Genomic DNA, 22,978 nt, shown 5'->3' with positions numbered 1-22,978 from the left:
ATACTGTACGCCAGGAATACCGACTGTACTGAATAGGCCACAATAGCAACAAGCTGATTTGAATTTAGCACAGCATGTTATAGCTATCAAGACATCATTTTTTGTGACAAAGATATTTCTGATGATTATCAGATGAAGCGGGCTTCATTCGGAATTCTTATTTTTATATTTTAATTTTGATTACGAATGGCTAAGTGGTACAGTACTAAAATGGAAGATATCAGTACCTGGTACGCTAACCTAATCTTAAAGAAGCTGACAAGCTGAAGGGGAAAAGATAGGAACTAGGAGTGTGATGCATAGATACTAGACTGAACTTAGCGACCAACGTCCCTGTTTACTCCAGTGTGGAATCTCCACCAAAATCAGTATTGTTACAAAACAACTTAGGTGGCAACTGTTGTAATTGTATTAATCTTTTGAGTTGTTTGTTGCTAGTTTTGTAATGTTTAAAATGAAAAGGCTTGATAAACAGTGTGTTAAATAACATTTTAGCTGTAAGCTTGTTTGCTGGTCTCATTACCTGTCAAAGGAGTGAAACTGCATGGGTAGAATAGCCTGTGCTTCTCTTTTTACAGCTGGATCTGGGTAGGGCAACGGTTCAGGCCCAGACTCTGCACCTTCCACAGGTGCAGCCACCAGGCTCTTTAGGATTTCCCTCACGTTGATCCCCTTGTTTCCGTGGCTGATGCTCGATATGGAGCAGGCTGGCTTGAGCATTTCGCTTGGGCTTTCCGGGAGGCTTTCCTGTGACTTCTTTACCTCGGAGGATAAGGTAGAGATGAGCTCACTCATGGCATCAGGGCCTGCGCTGGTCTCTAGGTCTGAGCCATTCAGTATGTTAGAGACCTGCTCCTCCCCAATCCCTGAGTCTGTGTGTGGGAGGGAGCTCTCTATGTGAAGGTCCTCGAAAGGACTCGGGGTTTCTTTCTCTTTAATGCTCTCAGAGAAAGCGGTAGGGTTTTCTGAAAAAAAAATACAATAAGAATAAGAACAATACAATTCAATTACTGGATTCACGAAACACAGATACAAAGCAAAAGTAAGTTGTTGTGTTTTAAACAAAAACATTAAGCTAGCCCTGTGGGTGGATACAAGTTCTATCTGACATTTTGTACCCAAAACTTCCCTCTCACCAAGACAAGCACAGTACCTTTTAATTTGGAGAACATTTGAAGATCTTCCTCTATTATGAATAACAGTCTATTGGGATTTCCTGGTGAAATTTAGGGATTTTAAAATGTTTGTCAATGTCTATTATATGTATTAGCTGCTTACATACACATGGAAATGCAACACACATTCCTATTTTATTATACAATATACCTGGTTAAAAAAGATTGATACAACACAATTCAAATGTATGCTCAATTGTACAGTATCTCACTCTAAGGCTATTGTAAAATGGCAGCTCACCATTTGGGTCTTTAAAACCATATGTACAGATACATATTTATCACATTTCTATCAGCACAGCGACCTGTAGACAGGTCTAGGAAAGATAAATCCACACAGAACTGCAGACTGATCTAGTAGTGTAGGAACAACAACACTACTCAAAACAGCAGATGTGTAAACTAATATACACATGCATTTTTATTTATTTTTCAGTATCAGTTATCCTAGAGTAGTCCTTCTGTAAAATTCCTTAATGCTGAAAGAATTTCTGTTTGCAGTGCGACAACTCTTTCACTGTTGTATAAAGCATTAGCACAACCCCTTCAGAGGCTGCTCCATCAAGTGACACATAATTGGGCCCTGCCATGTTAGTGAGACACATAATCCATTTTACAGCAAGTGCCCTTCAAGCACTGTATAAAGTGGTGCCCCTATTTTTCTCAGCAGTCCGAAAGACCAGAATTGCAGTTCCTTTAGGACAGTGTCCTCTGTCATTTAGTAATAGAAAACAGAAAACTATTGACACTTCTCCAGGCAAAATTTGAATTTTGGTCTAGCAGGCAGAGCTGGGAATAGACCTTCTTTTGCTCAGGGTCAGCCTACAAGCGCCCTGCCCTGATGTGTTCAGCTATGCACAAGCTATGCCTTGAAAACATTGAGAAATGTCTCAATCCCCCATGTACTTAATGCACTCACACAGGGTCACTAAAGCTGGTAGTGTACAAAGATGAGAAGGGATGGAAGAATTAGAGAGCTGAGATGTGTCGGTACCCCCTTAGTAAAGCTGTGTAAGCACTGGGTTGAAAAAGCTGATACAGCTGATATATTATATATCTATATATATAAAACAAAGGACTTTTTGTATTGCGTCCAAGGTAAAAATGACAGTACAGAAACCAGAGTGCTTTATTTTTACAATACACATTGATGTTTGGTTTCTATTCATACAAATAATTATAAGTCTAGGCTTTTGCCTTTCAATTACATTTTTATATTATAAAAAAGAGAGAAAGTTATGTTTTGTAGATTGTATTTTAAGTGTACTATTGTTATTTAAAATAAGAGAAAATAGTTCTATGGAATACTTTGTTCATAACTGTTAAACACTCTATAGTGATGAATTAAGAAATACTAAAAGAACCTTAAATGACAATGACAATGACAAACATTTGACTAGAAGGCTTATTCAATGTATTCGACTTATGTATTGTTTTCAGTGGCAAGTCCAATATATTAGGGAGGGACTGAAGCAAACACGTTACTGTTGACTTGCCACAGAGTTACAATGTAAGTCAGTTTTTGTGCAGTTTACTTTGAAAATAGAATTGGGCAGCATACTTTTTTTTTTCAATGCAATAAATGTTGTTACATAACGACCTTCCCTTAACAAAAATGGTGCATATTGTTGTGATTAAACCTCTGATAATAGGCTGTGATAAATGGATCTTAATATCATTAAGGCTTTCAAAAAATGCATTATTTTCAGGACTAAAAGTAGTCAACTATTCAGATGACCAGCATTAGCTTCTATAATTGTGTTTATAGTGAGGTTCTCACTGAATCAATGCTAGATGTCCAAAATAACATTTAACGATCTGACTTAAAGAAAGACCCAAAGAAATTCCACCTAAATTCACATTGATCGGGGCCTATTACCCATTGATGTATCCTCAATTACATTAAGTTAAGTAGTTCTTGAAACTGTAGAACCAGACATCTGCGTAATAAAGACATTATTTACCTCCCTGCACTTCTAGTAAAAGAAAAACACACATTTAAATCCAATATTTCCTGTTAGTGCTTTACAAGTACCAGCAAATGAATAAATAATAAAACATCAGTTGATATCATTAGTGTCCGAAGGATGAAGCTAATTCAATGAATATAACAATGCTTGTCTGTCCTCCTGAGCACCGAGTCTTGTCTTTTAACAAAAGCAGACCATTTTACCAGGCCTTGTAGCGACCCTTCTTCCCAACCAGTACCAGCTACTGTAGTTGCTTCCCAGATACCTCGGTGCTTTATTAGCATTCATCATCTGCAGCTAATTAGATCAGCCAGTGCAGGTTTGGAAATAGAAAATAAGGACTTTAGTTCGCCAGAGACATTCTGGCTGTGACCTCATCTGCCACACTGTCCAAAAAATGATGGTTTTACTCCGATTTATGAGGGGTTTGCTGCTTTACTTCCCTATCTGTTCTATGATCTTATTGTTCTGTGGTCTAATGTCAGGCTAATCAGCAGTGACAGATCGTGGCTGTAAACAGCATAAAGGCTCCCTGCCGGCATGCTTGGCTTGAAATAGACAGTCACATTCAGCATCACTTGGTTTCTTCAATAGTGTTGTCATTGTTATGGTTTTTCTCATTAAAGTTTTCAACTTTTGTTTTTTGGTTTGAATGCAATGGTTTTTAAAAACAGTGGTGCTTGGCTCTATTAAGTTAATCTGACTCGACACTTCATACTAAAAACATATTTTTTTAAATTAATAACTACTAAATTTAAAAAGACAAAATAAAGAAAAACTAAAAGCATACATTTTAAGACAGACACATACACACACATTCTCGGATTCATAATTGGTTTCTTTTTGTAGTCTGTAGTCTTGTAGAAGACGACGTATAACAATTACATTAGAAATTCTGACATTCTTTTCACCCCCCCCCCCCCCCCCACAAAAAAATGTTTTGATAAAGAGATTTTTGTCATTATATCTTTCACAAAAGAGGTATTTCAATTTCCCCCTTTTCAAAATGCAGATCAAATATTTTATTTCAACTATATGACATATTTTTCGAGGGAATGACCCTGATAAAAGAGGGTATTTAACAAAAGACCCTGGTTTAGTCAGCCGGTCACAATCATTTTGAAAAAGGAAAGGGCATCCTCTTGAGTTTAATAATATATATTTGTATATATGTATATGAACCTGTACTTGTTGGCGAGTTGATTTCTTGACGAATATTCCTCGTAGACTGGCTCCCAGACCTGGCTGTCTCCCTCTGCGGTTCTAGGATGTCCCGATACTTTGATACCATCAATACAGAAATAAAGTAGACGACTGCCAGTGCTAGAAACTGAGCCTGCTTACTGTCATCCTGCAAGCAGAGACATAAAACAACTACTGCATCAGTTCTAATTTTAAATGACAGCTGGGGACGTTATTACGGTACTATATATATATATATATATATATATATATATATATATATATATGCAGCTATGGCCAAAAGTTTTGCAACAGCTATAATTTTATGATTGACACAGAATTAAAAAACAAAACAAAACAAACAAACAAAAAAACCTTTATGAACATAATTTAGATATTTTATTTAACATCATGTAATCTACAATCTACAACTACAAAATGATATCACAGGTCTACCTGAAGCCATAATAGTACAGTATTTCATGTTAGATTTCAAAACGTCACATTTTTCAATTTGTCAGTTTTTTTGTTTAGTATATGGACTACAAAGCGGTATGTAATTCAATATGTTAACAAACATTCTTACTAGACATGCAACTACAGTTTTAAAAGAAAGATTTCAAATCACAGATTGAGGCAGAATTGAATTAAATCAACCTACACGATGAAATGTAATGTAATCTTCTATTGCCAACCATCTATAACTACTGGATTGTTTTAAATAGCTGCACTGTACTAGCCTTATATAGTTAAATGCTTCTTTTACCTCACAATGATACTCCGTAAATCATGTACAAACATTTAAAAAAATATTTGATATACCATTGTATTACGAGAATGACATTTTGGCAGCATATTCAGAGCCTGATTATCAAATCACTAAATGCTTTAGCTTCTATTACACAGTGCTGGGCACAAAGTACATTTTGACCCATGAAGATTGGCTGGGAGAACGAAAAGGCTGTTTACAATGCAATACTGGAATAGCTCAGGTCAAGCACACATTCGTGAAGACTCACCACGTCACGGAAGACTACTGCCCGGAGACGGTTAATGTCCACATCCTGAAGCAGTCTGTCGGGGTCCTTGATAGGAGAAAGGTTACTGGGGACATTCTCTATGGTAGTCTAAAGCAAAACATATACAGCATATCTTTCAAACCCACATTTTCACAATCTTTGTTGTTTTATATATATATATATATATATATATATATATATATATATATATATATATATATATATATATATATATATATATATACACACACACAACTTTTGTTATTATCACATATCACTCAGGAATATAGTTTATGCAATCAATGATGAAATAAACTACAACAAATTCCAACTAAAGATGATTTAATTATTTTTAAACACAACTCTAGTCATCTGGTGTTTTAATTTCCTGTTGCAACTTTAAAATGAACCAAACTTAGACACTTAAAATGGACACCCCCAGGAGTTAAAGCATGTATTATGCCAGGATTCTGGGATGAAGAAATCAATTTTACTAATTTGTAAAATGATGTGTGTGGGGCTACCAAGATAGGGGAAAGCCCTTGGAATTCAGGTAAGATTAACATGAGTTAATTTCCCTTTTAAAATGTTTTAAATATAAAATTGCACATTTTTTAGCTTACCATTAGAGGGCACCAAAAACAAAATGCAATAAGTGGTAGACTGTATGTATCTATCTATTTATGCTTTTAAATAACACAACAATTTCTTCTTGTTTCTTATTACTTTTTCAACAATACAATTTATGTATGAGTGTACGTATGCATGCATGCATTTATCTTTAAACACTATGGGTAGGGCCCTGTGTTTTTTCACAACTTGGTTTTTTAACCTGTAATTTAGTCCTCTTGCCACAAGATGTCGATATAGCCTCCACAGTAAGCCACGTAATGAGCACTCATTAAACAATCACCCCATTACATTAACCATGTGAATTGCTCATCCCATTACTACAGTACGTATTAGCAGATTAATATACAGAACTCTGTAGATGGCTACTGACATTTATTTAACCCTTACATCCCTGTGAATATGTTTAACAGGATGTTTAAAGGAAACTGCTTTTCAATATTATTTCAGAGAAGTCATAAGTATAAATACATTATTTATAGTTTTAATTTACCAGTACACTTTTACACAAATCATTTGTTTAAAAAAATAAAATAAAAAAAAAAGCATTTTCTTCATATCTGGATCTCACCGGCACAAATATGTAACTCGTCAACAGAAGGGGAGATATATTTTTGAATGGATTTCCTGTTTCTGGTACTGATCCCTCAACAGTATAGTTACTATAACAATTTACTGGAATCTGCGCATTTCATAGATTATGTAACATATATAGGGTGTCTTTTTTATTTTTATTATTGGTTTTGTTTTATTCTTCGAATATAATGTAAAATAAAAGATTGATCATAAGGGGACCATAAGTATTACTTATATTTGCATGAAAGACAAAAATCCATTCTCAGTTTTTATTCATTATATTTTTCTGTTAAACTTCTTTCGTGGATTGACGTTGCTCTGTGAACATGTGTCCATATGAAGAAACACTTCTTTCAACATTCACAGAAGTGGGAACAACTGAGAAATATCTTTTAACCTTTCTTGCTAATTTGGGAAATAGTTCTTCTGCATTTCTAAAAAATTCGGTCAAAGAAATTCCACTACTGTTTCCTTATATATATCATAGAATCAACAAAATGCTTTGATCAGGGTTTAGTAGCTCATCAAATTTTCATAAACTGTGTGGAAAGTTTTAACACACTGTTGATTTATACTGGCATCTGTGCTGTGCAACTCTTGTGCCAGTGCTCGGTATGTATTTATTAATTCTGCAATTTTATTATATGTTTGAACTCTAATGTTACAGCTTTTAAACCACTGTATAAGATCCACTAGTCCCTTACCATGCGTTGCAATTCAGGAGAGTTTAGACACCAGGTGGAGTGGCTACACGGACATCTGGAGGTTTAGGTCTGAATTGCAGGTTAGTCCTGTCGTTTTAATTATGCCGTGAATTTCACAGGGCCTTAGCTATGGGCCCTATTTTCAAAGAGTTTACTCCAGTCTTTAATGAACTCCTATTGACTTCACAAAACTTGCATGAAACTACTAACTACATGTACATGTAATGTAAACAAAGGGATCTTAACAGTGGAGGCTCCATCGAGGAGGCAAGGGCAGCAGTGCCTCCTCAAAATATAAAAGTGAAAACAAAATAAAAATTATATATATTATATAAATGACATTAACCTAAACCCAGGAATCATCATTTATATAGTAACAGCAGTTCTGGCTCCTCAGAGGAGGCAAGGTTTCGTTACAAAGCCTATCTGCTATTAACCACAGTACTAGCAATGGCAGATGACATAGTCTGATTCCTGGTTTTAATTGGAGGAGCAACTCAAACCCTCCCGCCCCCTGCTGAAGCACTGCTTTACTGAGTATGCGCGATTATGAGTGGTTGAAGGAGATTCAGACCAGAAAAAAAAAAGAAAATTGATCATAACAGTATAAAAATTATAAAAAAATCTGGGTCAGTAGACAAAAAATAAACTGTGTCGCGGGTTGATAGCGTGGACAATCCCTTGACTGTTTAATCTCATTAAACCAAAGTAAAAAAGCAAAGCCAGTGTTGTTGACATGCGTGGATTATGGGTTGTAGTTTTCCTCTGTATTTCTGCTGACTGGAAACACCTTTCAGCATGTACCAGATAAACTACTATTCCCAGAAGACACTGCACGCTTGTATGCTCATATTTTATCCAGTGCAGGCAAACTTGTTCACCCTTGTTTCGTCTGTATGGTCAGTATATAATTATTTTGTTAGTCATTTATTTAAGTTGAGCAAACTGTTTAGAAAATATTTTATGCAAAGTATGTTAGTGACGTGGTCTTGAAATCGAAATGCTACATTAATATTGTACACAGTGCATTTTTAAACATACACTGGCAGTGTGTAACAGCTAAGTATATTATAATAAACTATGATGGGCTACTGTTTTCATTCCTCTGTTGGCTAGTGGAGAAAATTCATTTAACAGCCGAACTGGAGTAAAACCTGTTTAGACTGCACTTACTCCTCCTACTATGCCGGGACTTGCCTGACCTCAGCATCACATCAGTGGATCCGCAGCTGATGCACTATCCTTGCACTATGGCACTACTAATATGACATTGTAGATATAACTTGTTGTAATCCTAGTAAATATTGTATTTTAGTAGCATTATTTGCACGTACTGTAAACTATACTGTATTATTAATCTTGCATTGTAACCCTGTACAGTACTGCCCTGTACACCTGCAAGTAACTTTGGATAAAGACGCCTGCCAAATAAATAAATAAATAAATAATATGAAAAGTGTTGTCAGTCGGAATACAATAATAAGATTCTACTGTTGCTGGGGGCTTAATGGGACCCCCAAGCCCTCTGCCTTTTTTCTGCCTACCCACTTTTTTTGGCCACCAGATCTTAAGTAATCTCAAATGATTTGTTTCTTAGTATTTTACATTACTGTTGGCTTTTCACCTTTCAGTAAATTGGAGTAAATGCTTTGACCATATGGCCCTACATGGTGTAACAAACTAAATTAACACTGACTCTCGCTAATCTGAACCAACCCTGTTTAGACTAGTGCTTTGTTCAGAGTACTGATGACTGTAATCTGTACCATACTAGGTGCCTTGGCTGGTATTTGTTTTATGTTTTTTATACTTGTGTTTCATAAATCAATAGTAACCCTTTGAATATAAAACAGAGAAAGCTGTGAATGTTTGACTTATGATATTGACGTTTGGTTTCTGCAGCTGCTATTAGCATGCATTTCATAATGATACCTTGGTTCGTATTGTAGGTCAATTGGCACTAGCGAGAGTCCTATTGTAATTTGTTGTGTTTATTAACAGCCCCACATCACATGATCACCGTACTGTTCTGGAGCTAAGCTATTAAATTCAGTGCACTGGCAAATCGTGAACAAAAAGCAATACATAACCCTTTCTGTAGCAGCCTGTTCTAGATCACTGGATATGTGTAAGGGCAAGTAGACAAAGGAATGTTTTGAAAGCCAGGTTGAGGATGTAACAGAAGTAGACAAGCGAGATTACCTTGGCAGCAGTTGTTCCGCTCGCACTCTGCAGGTTCTCCTGAGTCTTACTGTTCGGCATTGAGGACGTTGTCGTTCTGTCACGTTGTCTTTGCCTGCATTCCAGGCAGTTCCGCACAGCAACACAACACACTGGCAAACGACATTTTATTCAGTTAAATATAAGCAAGATTAGGGTTTATTCTTGAAAGTCATAACATTTTAATAAATGTAGCTTCCCTTCAACAATTGGGACACACAAATACATGCAGAACAACTAGTTTGGTGGCTTCCAGTCACTATTGCAATAACCCATTTTTGGGGGAAAAATTAACAGATATTCAAATGTGCTTTGGTAGTAAATTAATAATATTTGGGATATCATAGCACTTGAGAGATGGATTACTCATCAAAAGCATTTGCTTGTATTTGAAGATGAGTCATTTCATGTCCAATCAACCATTCTGCTCCAGCTTCACCATCTTAGATTTCTGTTACGGAAAAAAGTGTTTTGGTTTCTCTGGAACAGTTCTGAAGATATGACTTCTGTGGTCAGTGCATTTTTGTGTTTTCTCTATATTTTGGAGGTTTATATCATTATAGGGGTTGCTGTAATTTGTGTCTGTAGCTATCAACAACCTTCACTTCACTGGAAATATCACATGTAAAAAAACAGATAGCTAATTTGGAGTGCTTCATATAGTCAATGTTGAGCAGAGGGTAGCATACACCCATGGATTGTATCTCAGAAAGTATTCAAGATATCTACGTGACATTCCATGAAATGCATCCCTTGTCCAAACACTGCAATTTGAGTCCTACCATGAGCAAAAAGGGGGTCTTGATAAAATAGGAAATTAATTACCTAAACCCAGTCTTTATGCATTCCTAGAAAATAGGTAAGACAATGGGGTATTCTGGAGTATCACTGCACTTGTCAGTCACCTTGCTCATTAAAAAATCTTGCAAATATTTGAAGAGGGACTGATCTGCTCAGAGTGTTAAAAAGGGAAATGAATATACCACACAGTTGTTCTGCATTAATCCATAGGTTCCAATATTTATTTAAAAATGTATTTTCTTATTTCCAAGATTTTATATTTTTTCCTACTTCCCATAAATATTTATATAATTTGTTTCTGAAAGGAATGCAGACATTTCAATGCTTTATAACTAGCAGGAAACAGCTTGAACAATAATGACCCTGCTTGCAACTAAGTTATTAATATTGTTGCTTCTGTGGGGAAAAGGTTTGCATTCACTTTAAAAGGGGGTCCCTGATGTTTTATGATGCATCAATGCAGCTAGCTGTACACTATATGATGACATAGGAGTCTGCACAAAGCTACACTTGTATGTAGAAATGTAAAACTCAACTTAAGTGTTAGTCTTTTTAAAGGGAAAAAAATACCAATACTGAAATGAAAATGCATTGAAAACTAACATGTTGTTTTGAAAGAAATTAGGAAAGCACACGTTCAGAGTTCAGTTAAAGGTTGTTCGAGATCCCCTCACGTGGAAGTAATTGCTAAATGCACACTATCTACAAGTCAGACACACAGACTGACCGAGCCTCAGGCACTGTCGCATTAAGCCTCCAGAAGACATGTTCTTTTCCGCTTCAATCTCACTGAAATTGAGGGAGCTGGCAAACACCAGCACATCAACCATGGCCATGAGCCTGCTGAGAAAGGTGACTGCTGTCTCCGCTGACATGCCTTGAGTTGCTTCAATATTCTCCAGCTCCGTCTTTAGAAAAAATAAAAGATAGGACATTTTATCTAATTTACAAATAAACAGTCTAAAACAGTACGGGCTGCATTAAGTGGTCCCAAATTCATATCCTGGTCAAGGGAATACATGGCTACCATTTCCTATTCTTTCAGAATTCTGGGTAATAAAAACGATATCCCATTATTTACACTACACAGTTTTCTTTCAGAAGCACACAAAATTATGTTAACTCGTGTCTCAAAATGTTTAAAAAAAATTCTAAATCTACTGCACTATCCTACACAGGAACCACAAACACTGTGCAAATTCCAGCAAAGTCGTAAAATAGGACAAGTAAAAGTGATTTTAGTCTTCAGATCAATTTTTCTATTTATTATTATTTATATTTTTTTAAAGTAAATCATTTTCTTTAAAAAAGGCCATGCATAATTTTGTGTGTGTGTGTGTGTGACAGGTGCAAGGCAAAACATAATTGGAGACTGAAGTCCTCTGTTTATTTAATAGTGCAGTATAACACAGACAGGCAACCACAGTTTGAGTTTCCCCCACTGCCCCTCCAATGTGCCAAAATCCTGATAAGGGGGAAGCGTCCAACTAAAGGGGGAAAGGGGTGTAGCTCAGTCTCCATGTCTGGAATGGGGCCAATTAGTGCGAATTACATTGGAGGTTTTCAGATGTGAACACCTGTCATCAAGAAACTGGAGGTCCTTGAGAATTCATTCCACATAGACTGTCAACAGTGATCATAGTCACGATGACTGAAAGACCTGAATCAGGCTCATTCGCAAGCCTTTCTCTTCTTTTACCGCTGGCCTGATTTCAAAACTCAGTTTACTGGTGAGTTTGGTGGTCAGATTAGTCCCTAATGCTGAGTTGTATCCAGCACCCTTCACAATCACTAACAATTAAAAGAACAGCTCTCTAGGTGATTCAGTGCCACGCAGTAGAATGGGGCAATCAAGAATGAATTCCATTGGGCTGGACCAAGGTTATCAAAATTTGAAATACAAAGCTGTTGTAGAGGGATTTATAAATTGCTTTCCTTCATACAATCATCTGCACCTTGCTTGTATTTTTGAAAGTGTCCTGAAGAACTAAAAATAATTTTGTCTAGCTTAAGCAAAGTTTTGTTTGGTTTTCAAGGGAAGGGGGAGGGGGGAAGGGTGGTGGTAGTTATTTCTGAAAAACAAAAGCAGATTGAATACAGTACATGTAGGAGTTATTCCCATTTTGATTTGAATGACTACTACCCACCTCACCAACAGGGCCTATACTGTTAGACAATAGGGCAACGTCATGACTCTTTGCCACTACTCGAGCTAAAGCCTCCCTTGGGAATGGTTGTGAGCAATCACTTGCTTCAGTCTTACATGTTAACAAAAAAGGAAACAGCCTTGAAAATCGTCACTTATAAAAGTATTGTTAATAATTACACTATGTAACACAATTTTTGTTCCTGGGTAGTAAGTGTTATTTCCTAATTGCTTATGCCTCAAAAGTATAGAAAATGGCTATTATTCCCCACAAACTTTGCTTTTGTGACCAGGAGTGATATTTTGAAATTTACCTATTTTCAATGAGAAAACGGGCGGATTTGTGTCTTTTCATTCACATAAAGTCAGAAAAAAACAAAATATGAATCCAAATTAACATGTATTTATACTAAAGTAATACAAAAATGACTACAAAAGATTTAGAAGTGAGTAGTTTTTCGAGATTTACGATTATACTGTAAATCACTTTCACGAATCAGCCCCCAAATGTAGTCTCCCATCATGTTCTCGTTATACTGTCCTTCATTGACAGCTCATCCAGGAGCCTCAAAGCCGTGCTGCTCCATAATGGTAACAAGTACCCGTCTCTTCCCCTGGCTCACTCGGTGCACCTCAAAGAGGATTACAACAGCATCAAGATCTTGCTGGACGCCTTGAAGTATGATGAGTACGGCTGGGACCCCCGGAAGGTGCTGATGCCACCACTGCACATCAAATTGGACCTTATGAAACAATTTGTCAGAGCTCTAGATAAGGAGTCGGCAGCCTTCAAGTACCTTCAAGACTTCTTCCCTAAGCTGTCTGAGGCAAAGGTCAAAGCCGGTGTCTTCGTCGGACCACAGATAAAGAAGATCTTGGAGTGCAATGAATTCCCCAAGAAGCTCACTAGTAAGGAGAAAGCGGCTTGGAACAGCTTTGTCGCAGTGGTTCGGGGCTTCCTGGGCAATCACAAGGCCGAAAACTATGTGGAGCTGGTTGAGACTCTGGTGAAGAACTACGGCACAATGGGCTGTAGGATGTCCCTCAAAGTCCATATCCTTGATGCTCATCTTGATAAATTCAAGGAGAACATGGGAGCGTACTCGGAGGAGCAAGGCGAGCGCTTCCACCAGGATATACTGGACTTTGAACGCCGCTACCAAGGACAGTATAACGAGAACATGATGAGAGACTACATTTTGGGGCTGATTCGTGAAAGTGATTTACAGTATAATCGTAAATCTCGAAAAACTACTCACTTCTAAATCTTTTGTAGTCATTTTTGTATTATTTTAGCATAAATACATGTTAATTTGTATTCATATGTTGTTTTTTTCTGACTTTATGTGAACGAAAAGACACAAATTCGCCTGTTTTCTCATTGGAAATAGGTACATTTCAAAATATCACTGTCCTGGTCACAAAAGCAAAGTCTGTGGGGAATAATAGCCATTTTCTATACTTGTGAGCCATAAGCAATTAGGAAATAACACTTACTACCCAGGAACCAAAAAAATAAATAAAAATGTTACACAGTGTTATTTGTGTTGCTACATTTGCAGTGAGTGAGCTGAGGTTAAGTCATCGCAGTAAAAGCTGCTGGGTTCCTCAGCTACTCCGAGGAAAGCTACATTAAGAGCAACCTCATTATACAGCTTGTTGAAAAACAACAAGGAGATGGCTTAAACTGTTAAGAAAAAAACAAAAAAACAATACTAGAAATATAAAAAGATAACTATGCAACTCTCAGGAATAAAAAATAAATAAATGTAATACTGCACCAAGAAGTTCTGGCATAAGCAGGAGCCGTAACTTCACCCTTAAAAAAGCTTTTTCACAGATACAGTTTGTTCACAGATATAGTAGAAACAAGAGATTAACCAGCTTGGTATTTATATATATATATATATATATATATATATATATATATATATATATATATATATATATATATATATATAAAGGTCGGTATTCCAAATAAAAGGAGTACAATAAAACTATATGTATCAAAATATTAAAGTGCCAATTGTTTACATGCCAAATGACACAAATGAAAAATGTGTGTGCATTACAAACTATAAGAAACTGAAACTTACAGCGGTAATACTAACCTTAGAACCCTGGACATGCAACAGACAAAACGAACAACAGAGCACAACAACACAGGAAAAAAAGACAATTAAAATCAAAGGAAAATCGCATTGTCTTTTAGGATACTATTCAGAAATCATCCCTATCTCTGAAGCACTTAAACAAAAGCTATAAGGTTCAATAAAAGGCCTTTGCATGATCATGTCAATTAACATGTATTAACAAAACGATTTTAAGCAAGATTGTGTCACATTTTCTTTGACCATTCCCAAGACGTGCATTTAGTTTCATAAATCCCTCCAACATGCAGCTCTGCTGTCTTCCACTAGATGGGGATATGCGCCAAAAGATGGGAATTGTGCTACTTACAGAAGGGGACGTAGCTGCAGATAACAAAGGCAATATTCCTCCACAGGCAATAATTATGTTGTCTACCATCTGGGAAATTAGGTGAATGGTGTTATGCACAAAAATTATGTTTTCATTACTGTTGACAAAGTCCATTACTGATTTTGTGGAGTGGCTGAAAAAAAAAGAAAAAAAAAACATTTTTTATTAAAAAAAAAAGTATAAAAATGTAACACAACTTAACAAGGCAGACTTTACGGTACTTTAATTTTGCAAACAATATCATTGTTATTTTCAGTTCTAAATATGCAATACCATTTTTATTATTATTATTATTATTATTATTATTATTATTATTATTATTATAGAAGTATGTTGCTATATATATACATTTTCCATATTGCATCTGTTTGATTCTAAGTTTTAATGAGACAGTAGATGCTCAGAACAAAAGCAATCTTCTACTCTTTAATGGATTCTAAAGAGGATATACATTAGTGTGCTTTTATTAAACTATTATATTAGTTGTTATGGACTCTGAAGATTTGTGTATTTACTGTTTGTATAATTGTGAAGACTTGTTATTCACCTTGGGTTCCATAAAAAGTACTTAAAATAAATGTTGCCTAACCCATACCCTTCTACAGTATGTCAGATTAGAATAACATTCAGAGCATACAAGATAGTGATATACTATGCACATTATCAATCATATATTACAGTCAGTGTGGGTGGCTGTATTAATTGCCATTTTTCCTTTTTTAAAGCAATTCTGGATTGATTTTTTTTAATACTTTGGTCAATATGGTATGCATGCAAACACTTAAGATGAATCCAGTCATAAAAGCATGCACAGTACTTATTTTAATTGATATTAATTTCATACAGATATGATCTGCTACTCAAGCTGGGATGAAAGCCAAACATTATATCACTCTTTGTTAGCATTTAATTCTGTTTTTTTTTTTTTTTTTTTTTTTTTTTTAATTTCTTTCATTTTGGACGAACAATCACATTTACTTTCAAAAAGATGTTTTGCACTTACTGTTATCTATCCATTGGGTGAGCAGAAACACAGCTAGTGTGGTATTTATTTAGTGTCAGTGCTGTGCTCAAATATATTTTGATATTCCCACCAGTTAACCCACGTTACACTGGAAACATCAGAGGCACGTCTACACAGCTCTCCACCCTCCTTGAAACTGAGATATTCAACAACATACAACACAATAGGTGGTGCAAATTAACTGTATACTTTACTTAAAGGTACAGGAACGAATTAGTAAAAAAAAACATTACAAACTGGATTTTAAGTTTCTCAAGATTATTTCCAAAAGAAACCTTTTTCTTGCCTCTTCAATACTGAACCAGTGCAGGTCACTGAGAAGAAACGACAAAGCTGGTCTGATCTGCTCTTTTAGTCCAAGTACAGACGTCATCTTTTTGTGCCAGGCACATACCAGACATGCAGCATAAGGACCTGGCTTACATGTTTGCAAATGTTAGCAAACCCCAGTTATAACTGCTGATATAGTATGAAGGCATCAAAGAATCTCTGCATAATCACCAGAAAATACGCTCCTGTTAACTTTGTTTGCTAACAGTAAAAGAGAAATCAGTATTTTACTGATCCTTTAATTACTTAATCCACTTTAAATCCGTTCTCACAAACAAAATGTAATTAATGACCAATACCTGGGGTTGGTCAAGCAAAATCCCATATGTCATTTACGTGGGTGAGATGATCCAGTTCAGTTTCTATAACCAATTCTATTTAGAATGACTCATAAAGAAGAATTCAACTGAGATGGTCTTCTCTTTTGAACATGTGCCCTCCAGAGAAGGCCTGCGCCAATAGCCACTACATTACAATGAAATAACTTCAAATAACAAACCTGTGGGAATCAAATAAGACAATGAGGTAAAAGGCCTTTTACCACCATTGTCCTGAAAAACTCACCTTCTCCAAACATGGACATCTGTCTCCAGAGCAAAGAGCAAATCAGTAAGAAGTCGCTGGTGCATGGGGGACCACTTGAACTCTGGGATTCGAAACATGGTGGTACGAGGTCCAGGGCTGAACTGCCGCCTCTGCTCCTCTGTCATTGGCATTCCTCTGAAGCCCAGGTCAACCCTCAGGTCCCTTTCCATCTGGCTTTCTGGACAGCCCTGGACAGCCTAGGGCAAGGGAAGTGTTAGCACCTCAGTTACCATGTAGAAACACATTCATTTTCACTGGAAGAACTGAGCTTGAAGCAGGAAAAAGTTGCTTCAAGTTTCAAATAGCCAGCAGCATCTACTCAATTGGTCTAAACATGGCAGTGCGAAGTATCAATGCCATTTACATCATTAAAACAGGACTCTTCCTGGCATTCAACATTATTTCAAAGACAAAGATACTGATGTTGGTTTTCATAACTTTGGTAACCTGGGGCTGTATTTTCACAATCAATATGTCGGCCCTCTGTGGTTGTGATTGAATCCAGATCCATGACCCCGTACTTTAAAGAATGCTTTAGAGATATTTACTTCCATTTTAATTGTACTGTATTTAAAGCACTGAACATCTTGAATTTGACATGAATCAGTTAACTCATACATAATGCAGTTCAATAGGCTTCCCATTATGAGAGAGTAAATATATAATAAAGGTATATATATATATATATATATATAGTACCAGTCAAAAGTTTGAGTACACTTGCTGGAAACTAGTTTTTTTTTCATAATTGACAATGTTTTACGTCATATACGTTTCTGTAAATAAATAAAAATAAAAACATATGTTACAATATACAAAACAAAACATAAGGAGTATCAAAGCAATGTTCAAGAAAATTGAAAATTGTCTTTCAATCTTGGCTTCCTCAAAATAGCCACCCTTTGCCTTAATAACAGCCTCACAAACACGAGGCATTCGGTTAACAAGTTTCAGCAGGAAATCACCCGACATGTCTTCCCAGCTCTTCTGCAGAAATTCCCAGATATGTAGGGCACTTGTGGGTAGCTTTGCTTTGACTTTTCTGTCCAGTTTGTCCCATACAAGTTCTATGGGATTGAGGTCTGGAGACTGGGCAGGCCAGGTCATTAGATTGAGTTGTCCTTCACTTTCCTTCTTCGCCAGATAGTTCTTGCACAACTTTGAGGTGTGTTTCGGGTCATTATCTTGCTGAAGAATGAAGGACTGCCCAACTAGCCGTAATCCTGATGGAATGGCATGCCTCTGAAGTATGCTATGATAGCCATGCTGGTTGAGCTTGCCATGGACTTGGCAAAGATCACCAACTCTGACACCAGCAAAGCAACCCCAGACCACGACACTGCCTCCTCCATGCTTGACAGTGGGAACCACACATGCAGAACTCATGCACTCACCCTCTCTGCGTCTTACAAATACTCGGCGCTTGGACCCAAATATTTCAAATTTTGACTCATCGGTCCATAAGACCGACTTCCACTCCTCCCACGTCCAGTTTCTGTGTTTTTTGGCCCAGGCAAGTCTCTTCCTCTTATTCTGCACTCTTAACAATGGTTTCTTTGCAGCAATTCTTCCAGTTAGGCCAGCTTCACGCAATCTCCTCTGAACAATTGATGTTGAAACATCTGTATTTCTAGTAGCATTTAGCTGAGCTTGTATTTCAGGGGCAGTTAATCGCCAGTTTCGCAGACTTGTGACTCGAATGAACTTGTTCTCTGATTCTGAGGTCACCCTTGGCCTGCCTGACCTTGTTCGGTCCTCATGAGTGCCAGTTTCTTCAAATCATTTGATGGTCTTGGCCACAGTAGTTACAGACACTTGCAAAGTTCTTGCGATTTGTCTTGAAGATTGACCTTCATTTCTTAAAGTAATTACAGACTGTCTTTTTTCTTTGCTTAACTGAGCGTATTTTGCCATTTTCTGCTCCCTTACATTCAGGAATGACAAACTTGTGCCTATGCTACCTATATTTATAGTAATCATGGACCCTCACCTGTTAACAATAATTGGTGACAAAAGGTTAATTAGGTAACATGCTAGTTAACTTGGAGAACATCTAACAAAGACACTTTTATACTTTGGCCAGTGTTCTAACACCGTGTTATACACATTTCAGACTTCTAACGGACTTGGGCTTCAGACTGAAATCCCCTTGCTTTGGGTGACCATTTCATTGAAATTGACAAGATTTACATTTTCATTTAAAAATGAAATTTTTGAATGCAATTCCACTTATGATTATCAGCTTATATAAGTACACGTATCATATAATGAAATATTAAGTGTTTATAGACAAGTTTATACAGTTAAAAGCATAGATAATCATGAAAAACCTGGTTTCAACTTTTGACTGGTACTATATATATATATATATATATATATATATATATATATATATATATATATATATATATATATATATATATATATATATATCCTGCACACTCAGCGGCAGTGCATTAACTGGATTAGCCATTCAGGGACCCCAACACTGTCTGTCTTAACATAACTTCCGCTAGGAAGATTCAGACTCAATTATAGAAATTAGAGTACAAATGATGCATGACATTCCACTCTTTGACCTGTAAGCTCGTTTCCAAATGAATGGTTAACAGGTCAGACAGGAAGGCAGACGGTGGAAATAAAAGCATATAAATCACACATTTTGTTTTTATGGGGGAGTTGGATGTCATAACCATTGTCATTTTCTGTAACCCCTGGAAATCTGTGTACGGGTGCCTATCAGGGTTAAAAACACAATAACAGCTGCAGCTGTTTTAAAAAACACACTTTTAAGACAAATTCTCTCTGAGCTATTTAAACATAAACAATTAAGACAACATAATTGGTGGTTTTTAAATTATAAGCCCTATACTCATTATTTAAAGTCTAAACATTTCAGAGACATATAATAGATCTCATTTCTATTAAAGTGTTGACTCTCAGGCTCCACAAATGATATTTAAAGGATTCTAGCAGAAACACCCCACCCTCACCATCCTTTTGTGCCTAAATACATCAGACCATGAAATTACTGAGTCTTCTTAACATCTAAGAACAGGTCTTGCCAGATGATCAGGGCCTATATATATCGTTTCCTTGTGTTAGAATGATGGTATTGCAAGATAAGATCATATGGTTATTAAATCTGCTGAAGATATGCAATCAGTTCAATATGTAAAATAATAACGTTCTTATTAAGTTTATGTTATTGATGCAAGTATTACTGAAATTGCGATGTTTGTCACATATAATTCTTTACTAAATTATTGCTGTTATATACCAAATATGCTAATATTAATATTGTTATTCATGTTTAGGCAGTAGTATGAAATACATGTTGGTTACCACCATCATGATTATTACTTAATAAGAGAAAGGTAATGTTTTTGTGACTCCCTTGTTTCAGTTGTGCAATGCTAATTCAAGAAGAAATGAATATGATAAGTTGTAGCAGGTGTGTAGGCTATTAAGAAATAATGTATTTGTCTATAACTTCACACAGGGTAATACATCAATACATCATTCGTAAATGGCTTATCTCGCACTTCTGGAAGACCTTGCTAAAGCTGCTTTTCGGCGCGAGAGTGTTTCAGGATCGTTATGACATTCGCAGCAAGTACAGAAGAACTTTTCCCAAGATAACCCTTTCCAAAGGTGGTCCTAATGGAATTGTGCTAGATGTTGGGTCCTAGGTTGCACAGACCAATGAAGCGCACACATCTTATTCCTGCACATATTCAAGTTCAGTCTATTATTGGCTAATTGGCCATTGGTAGCTTTCAAATGCAGATCTGAGATATAATTGGCATTTCACAAGCCTCTTTTGGGGCTTGATGCCGGGTTTTGGACTTGATCCTTTCACTCTGTCCTCGGTACAATTTCCCTACAGGGAAGAACAGCAGATTGGAGTAAAAAGGGATTTTCATTCATTAGCTGGGTTCCCCAATGCGATCGGTGCTACAGATTGTACTCATGTAGCAATTAAAGCACCAAGAGCGAATTAATTTAATTTCATGAACAGAAAACAGTACCATTCAATTAATGTGCAGGTTCTATATGATGCCGGTCTGTATACTAAATGTTGTGGCTAAATGGCCAGACGGAACCCACAATTAATTTATTCTTCAAAACAGCAGTGTGGGCACTTTACCATATATGGCTATATTGGGTCGTTTTAAAAGCAAATTTCAACATGCAAAACAACTTTAGTGAGATTGAGATTTATTAACTCCTATTACTCAGAAACGTGCGTACGAGTGCCTTACACAAGATAAATAAGAATTGAAATGTGCATGCAACAGTTCTAAACTTTATGCATACAAACAAATCAAGTGATTTATTCAAGCATGAATGATAAATATTGGCCCAGGAAAACCTCCTATAATCCACGGCCCTCTCTATTATGCATGGCAAAATGCTTGTCTTGCAAGTAAACTTACTTGGGTAGTAGTAGCTGTTGTTTGGATCTTCTTGATCTCTTTATCTTTGCCATCATCAGATCTCTCCGTGTCTGACATGGTACTGGCAGCATCTGCGCTACCTGCTGTTTTGATCACAGATGGATCGGAATCAACCCCTGTAATATCTGCATACTCTGCCACTTTGGATGCGGCTGCAGCCTCTGCAATGGAGCTTATTTCGGCCAAAGTCGTTTGGATCTTGAACTCGTTGTCCTCAAGGATGTTTGTTGAAGTAGTAAGGTCGGCACTACCCGTCATGTGAGCCAGGAGACCCAAGTCATCGCTGGCACTGGTGTGCAGATGAGCATCCTGGGAATTCGGCATTATGATGGGGACGTTGGACGTGAAGTCGGGCAGTAGCTTCTCGTCTTGGCTCTGAACCTTATTGAACAGAAACGAGTTGCTGTTGTTGGGGATGCTGTCCTTTTCATCAGCCAATGTTATCAAGGGGCCGCTGTCTTTGTCTTCGCTTTGCTTGGGAATGAGGGTCCCATTGACGTTACTCTTCAGCTTCTCCACGGCTGCGCAGTAGACATTGTCCAAGAGGGAGTCTACCTCCACCAGGCTGCCATTTTCTCTTCCAGCCAATGTCTCCGGGGACAGGTCCATATCGTCCAGCTTCACTTCAGTTGCCTCCACCTTCTCCGCCTTGATGTCCACCAACAGGTCATGGACCTCCACCCGCACACCGCTCACCTGCCTTTCTGGAGCTACCAGCCCATCTTCCGGCACCTTAGTCTCGGCTAGCAGGTTCCTGGAGTCTGTGGTCACTGGGTAGTCAGTTTCGCTTTCGGGGGTTTGGGTCTGAGAGTTGTCGTCGATCTCTCGGATCTCAATAGCTCCTTTCACTCCAGAGGCCTGAGCAGACAGGCCTGAGATGGTGCTGACACCTCCTTTTTTCCCCTTTTTGATATTCTCCTCTTCCTGTCTCTGGTACTCCTCGTACATCTTGGCCAGGTATTCCTTGTGAGCTTCGTAGGTCACCTGGAGAAACAAATCCAAGGCTTTAGTACAGAAAACATCAGACAATGGGTTTGGTTTTCGTTGTGTTTACAACCATACCATGGTAGCCCCCAAAATGTAATAAAACTATCAAGAATTAACTTAGAATGTTCATTGAACTGCTCCTAGTTGCTTGTTACTGGCTAGTTTTCCTTTCTGAAACACAAATAAGGGGCAAACGGTGCACTGGTGACCCATTTAAATTCACTAAAACTGATTTTCCTTATGGAGTATTAGCTGAGTTAATGAGACTGTAACGTTTTAATCATTGTTATTCTGGACAAATCCTTATCCTGGGTAGAGCAGTTGATTGGCAATGCTATTTTATGCATCACAAAATCCTCCATCATAAGCTTCTCAAAGAGGTTATCAATATGGAGCACATATAAACTACTTCCTAGAGGGTGGTACAGTGGAACGGTTCTAAATCTTCAGATCTAACAATACAGTGCCCTTCCTAGGACACAATTTATTGGATTTTAATTGGTGAGCCATTTTGTCAGTGATTGTGATAAAAAAAAAAAAAATGTATATCTATATATATATATATATATAGATATATATATATAGATATATATATATATATATATATATATATATATAAGAACATCAGCCCATCTTGCTCATTTGGTTGTGTAAAATAGTGGGTTATGAGAAACAGCAGGGAGGGGGT

General features: G+C 37.0%; 1 protein-coding gene and 1 long non-coding RNA gene across 28 annotated transcripts in view; one reads left to right on the top strand and one right to left on the bottom strand.

The window, feature by feature from the left end:
• Positions 1 to 22,978, bottom strand: part of LOC117972866 (neurobeachin-like) — a 355,091-nt gene that overhangs the window by 174,204 nt on the left and 157,909 nt on the right. For 16 of the 27 annotated variants that reach the window (XM_059028569.1, XM_059028575.1, XM_059028571.1 and 13 more), the window contains exons 22-31: positions 21,283 to 22,287; positions 16,823 to 17,040; positions 14,884 to 15,037; positions 14,520 to 14,543; positions 12,425 to 12,535; positions 11,005 to 11,185; positions 9,459 to 9,589; positions 5,347 to 5,454; positions 4,328 to 4,496; positions 524 to 965 (exon numbers count right to left, since the gene is read on the bottom strand). In XM_059028569.1, the coding sequence (XP_058884552.1) occupies positions 524 to 965; positions 4,328 to 4,496; positions 5,347 to 5,454; positions 9,459 to 9,589; positions 11,005 to 11,185; positions 12,425 to 12,535; positions 14,520 to 14,543; positions 14,884 to 15,037; positions 16,823 to 17,040; positions 21,283 to 22,287 (2,543 nt within the window). The remainder of the gene's footprint in view (positions 1 to 523; positions 966 to 4,327; positions 4,497 to 5,346; positions 5,455 to 9,458; positions 9,590 to 11,004; positions 11,186 to 12,424; positions 12,536 to 14,519; positions 14,544 to 14,883; positions 15,038 to 16,822; positions 17,041 to 21,282; positions 22,288 to 22,978) is intronic. The other 11 variants (XM_059028579.1, XM_059028596.1, XM_059028597.1 and 8 more) reach the window with 4 other exon arrangements.
• Positions 1 to 22,978, top strand: part of LOC131737727 (uncharacterized) — a 56,553-nt gene that overhangs the window by 19,349 nt on the left and 14,226 nt on the right. The gene's annotated exons all lie outside the window — the stretch shown is intronic.

The sequence above is a fragment of the Acipenser ruthenus genome, chromosome 8 (genome assembly GCF_902713425.1).
Source record: "Acipenser ruthenus chromosome 8, fAciRut3.2 maternal haplotype, whole genome shotgun sequence".
Classification (NCBI taxonomy): domain Eukaryota; kingdom Metazoa; phylum Chordata; class Actinopteri; order Acipenseriformes; family Acipenseridae; genus Acipenser; species Acipenser ruthenus.
This window is presented reverse-complemented; position numbering and strand designations above follow the sequence as displayed.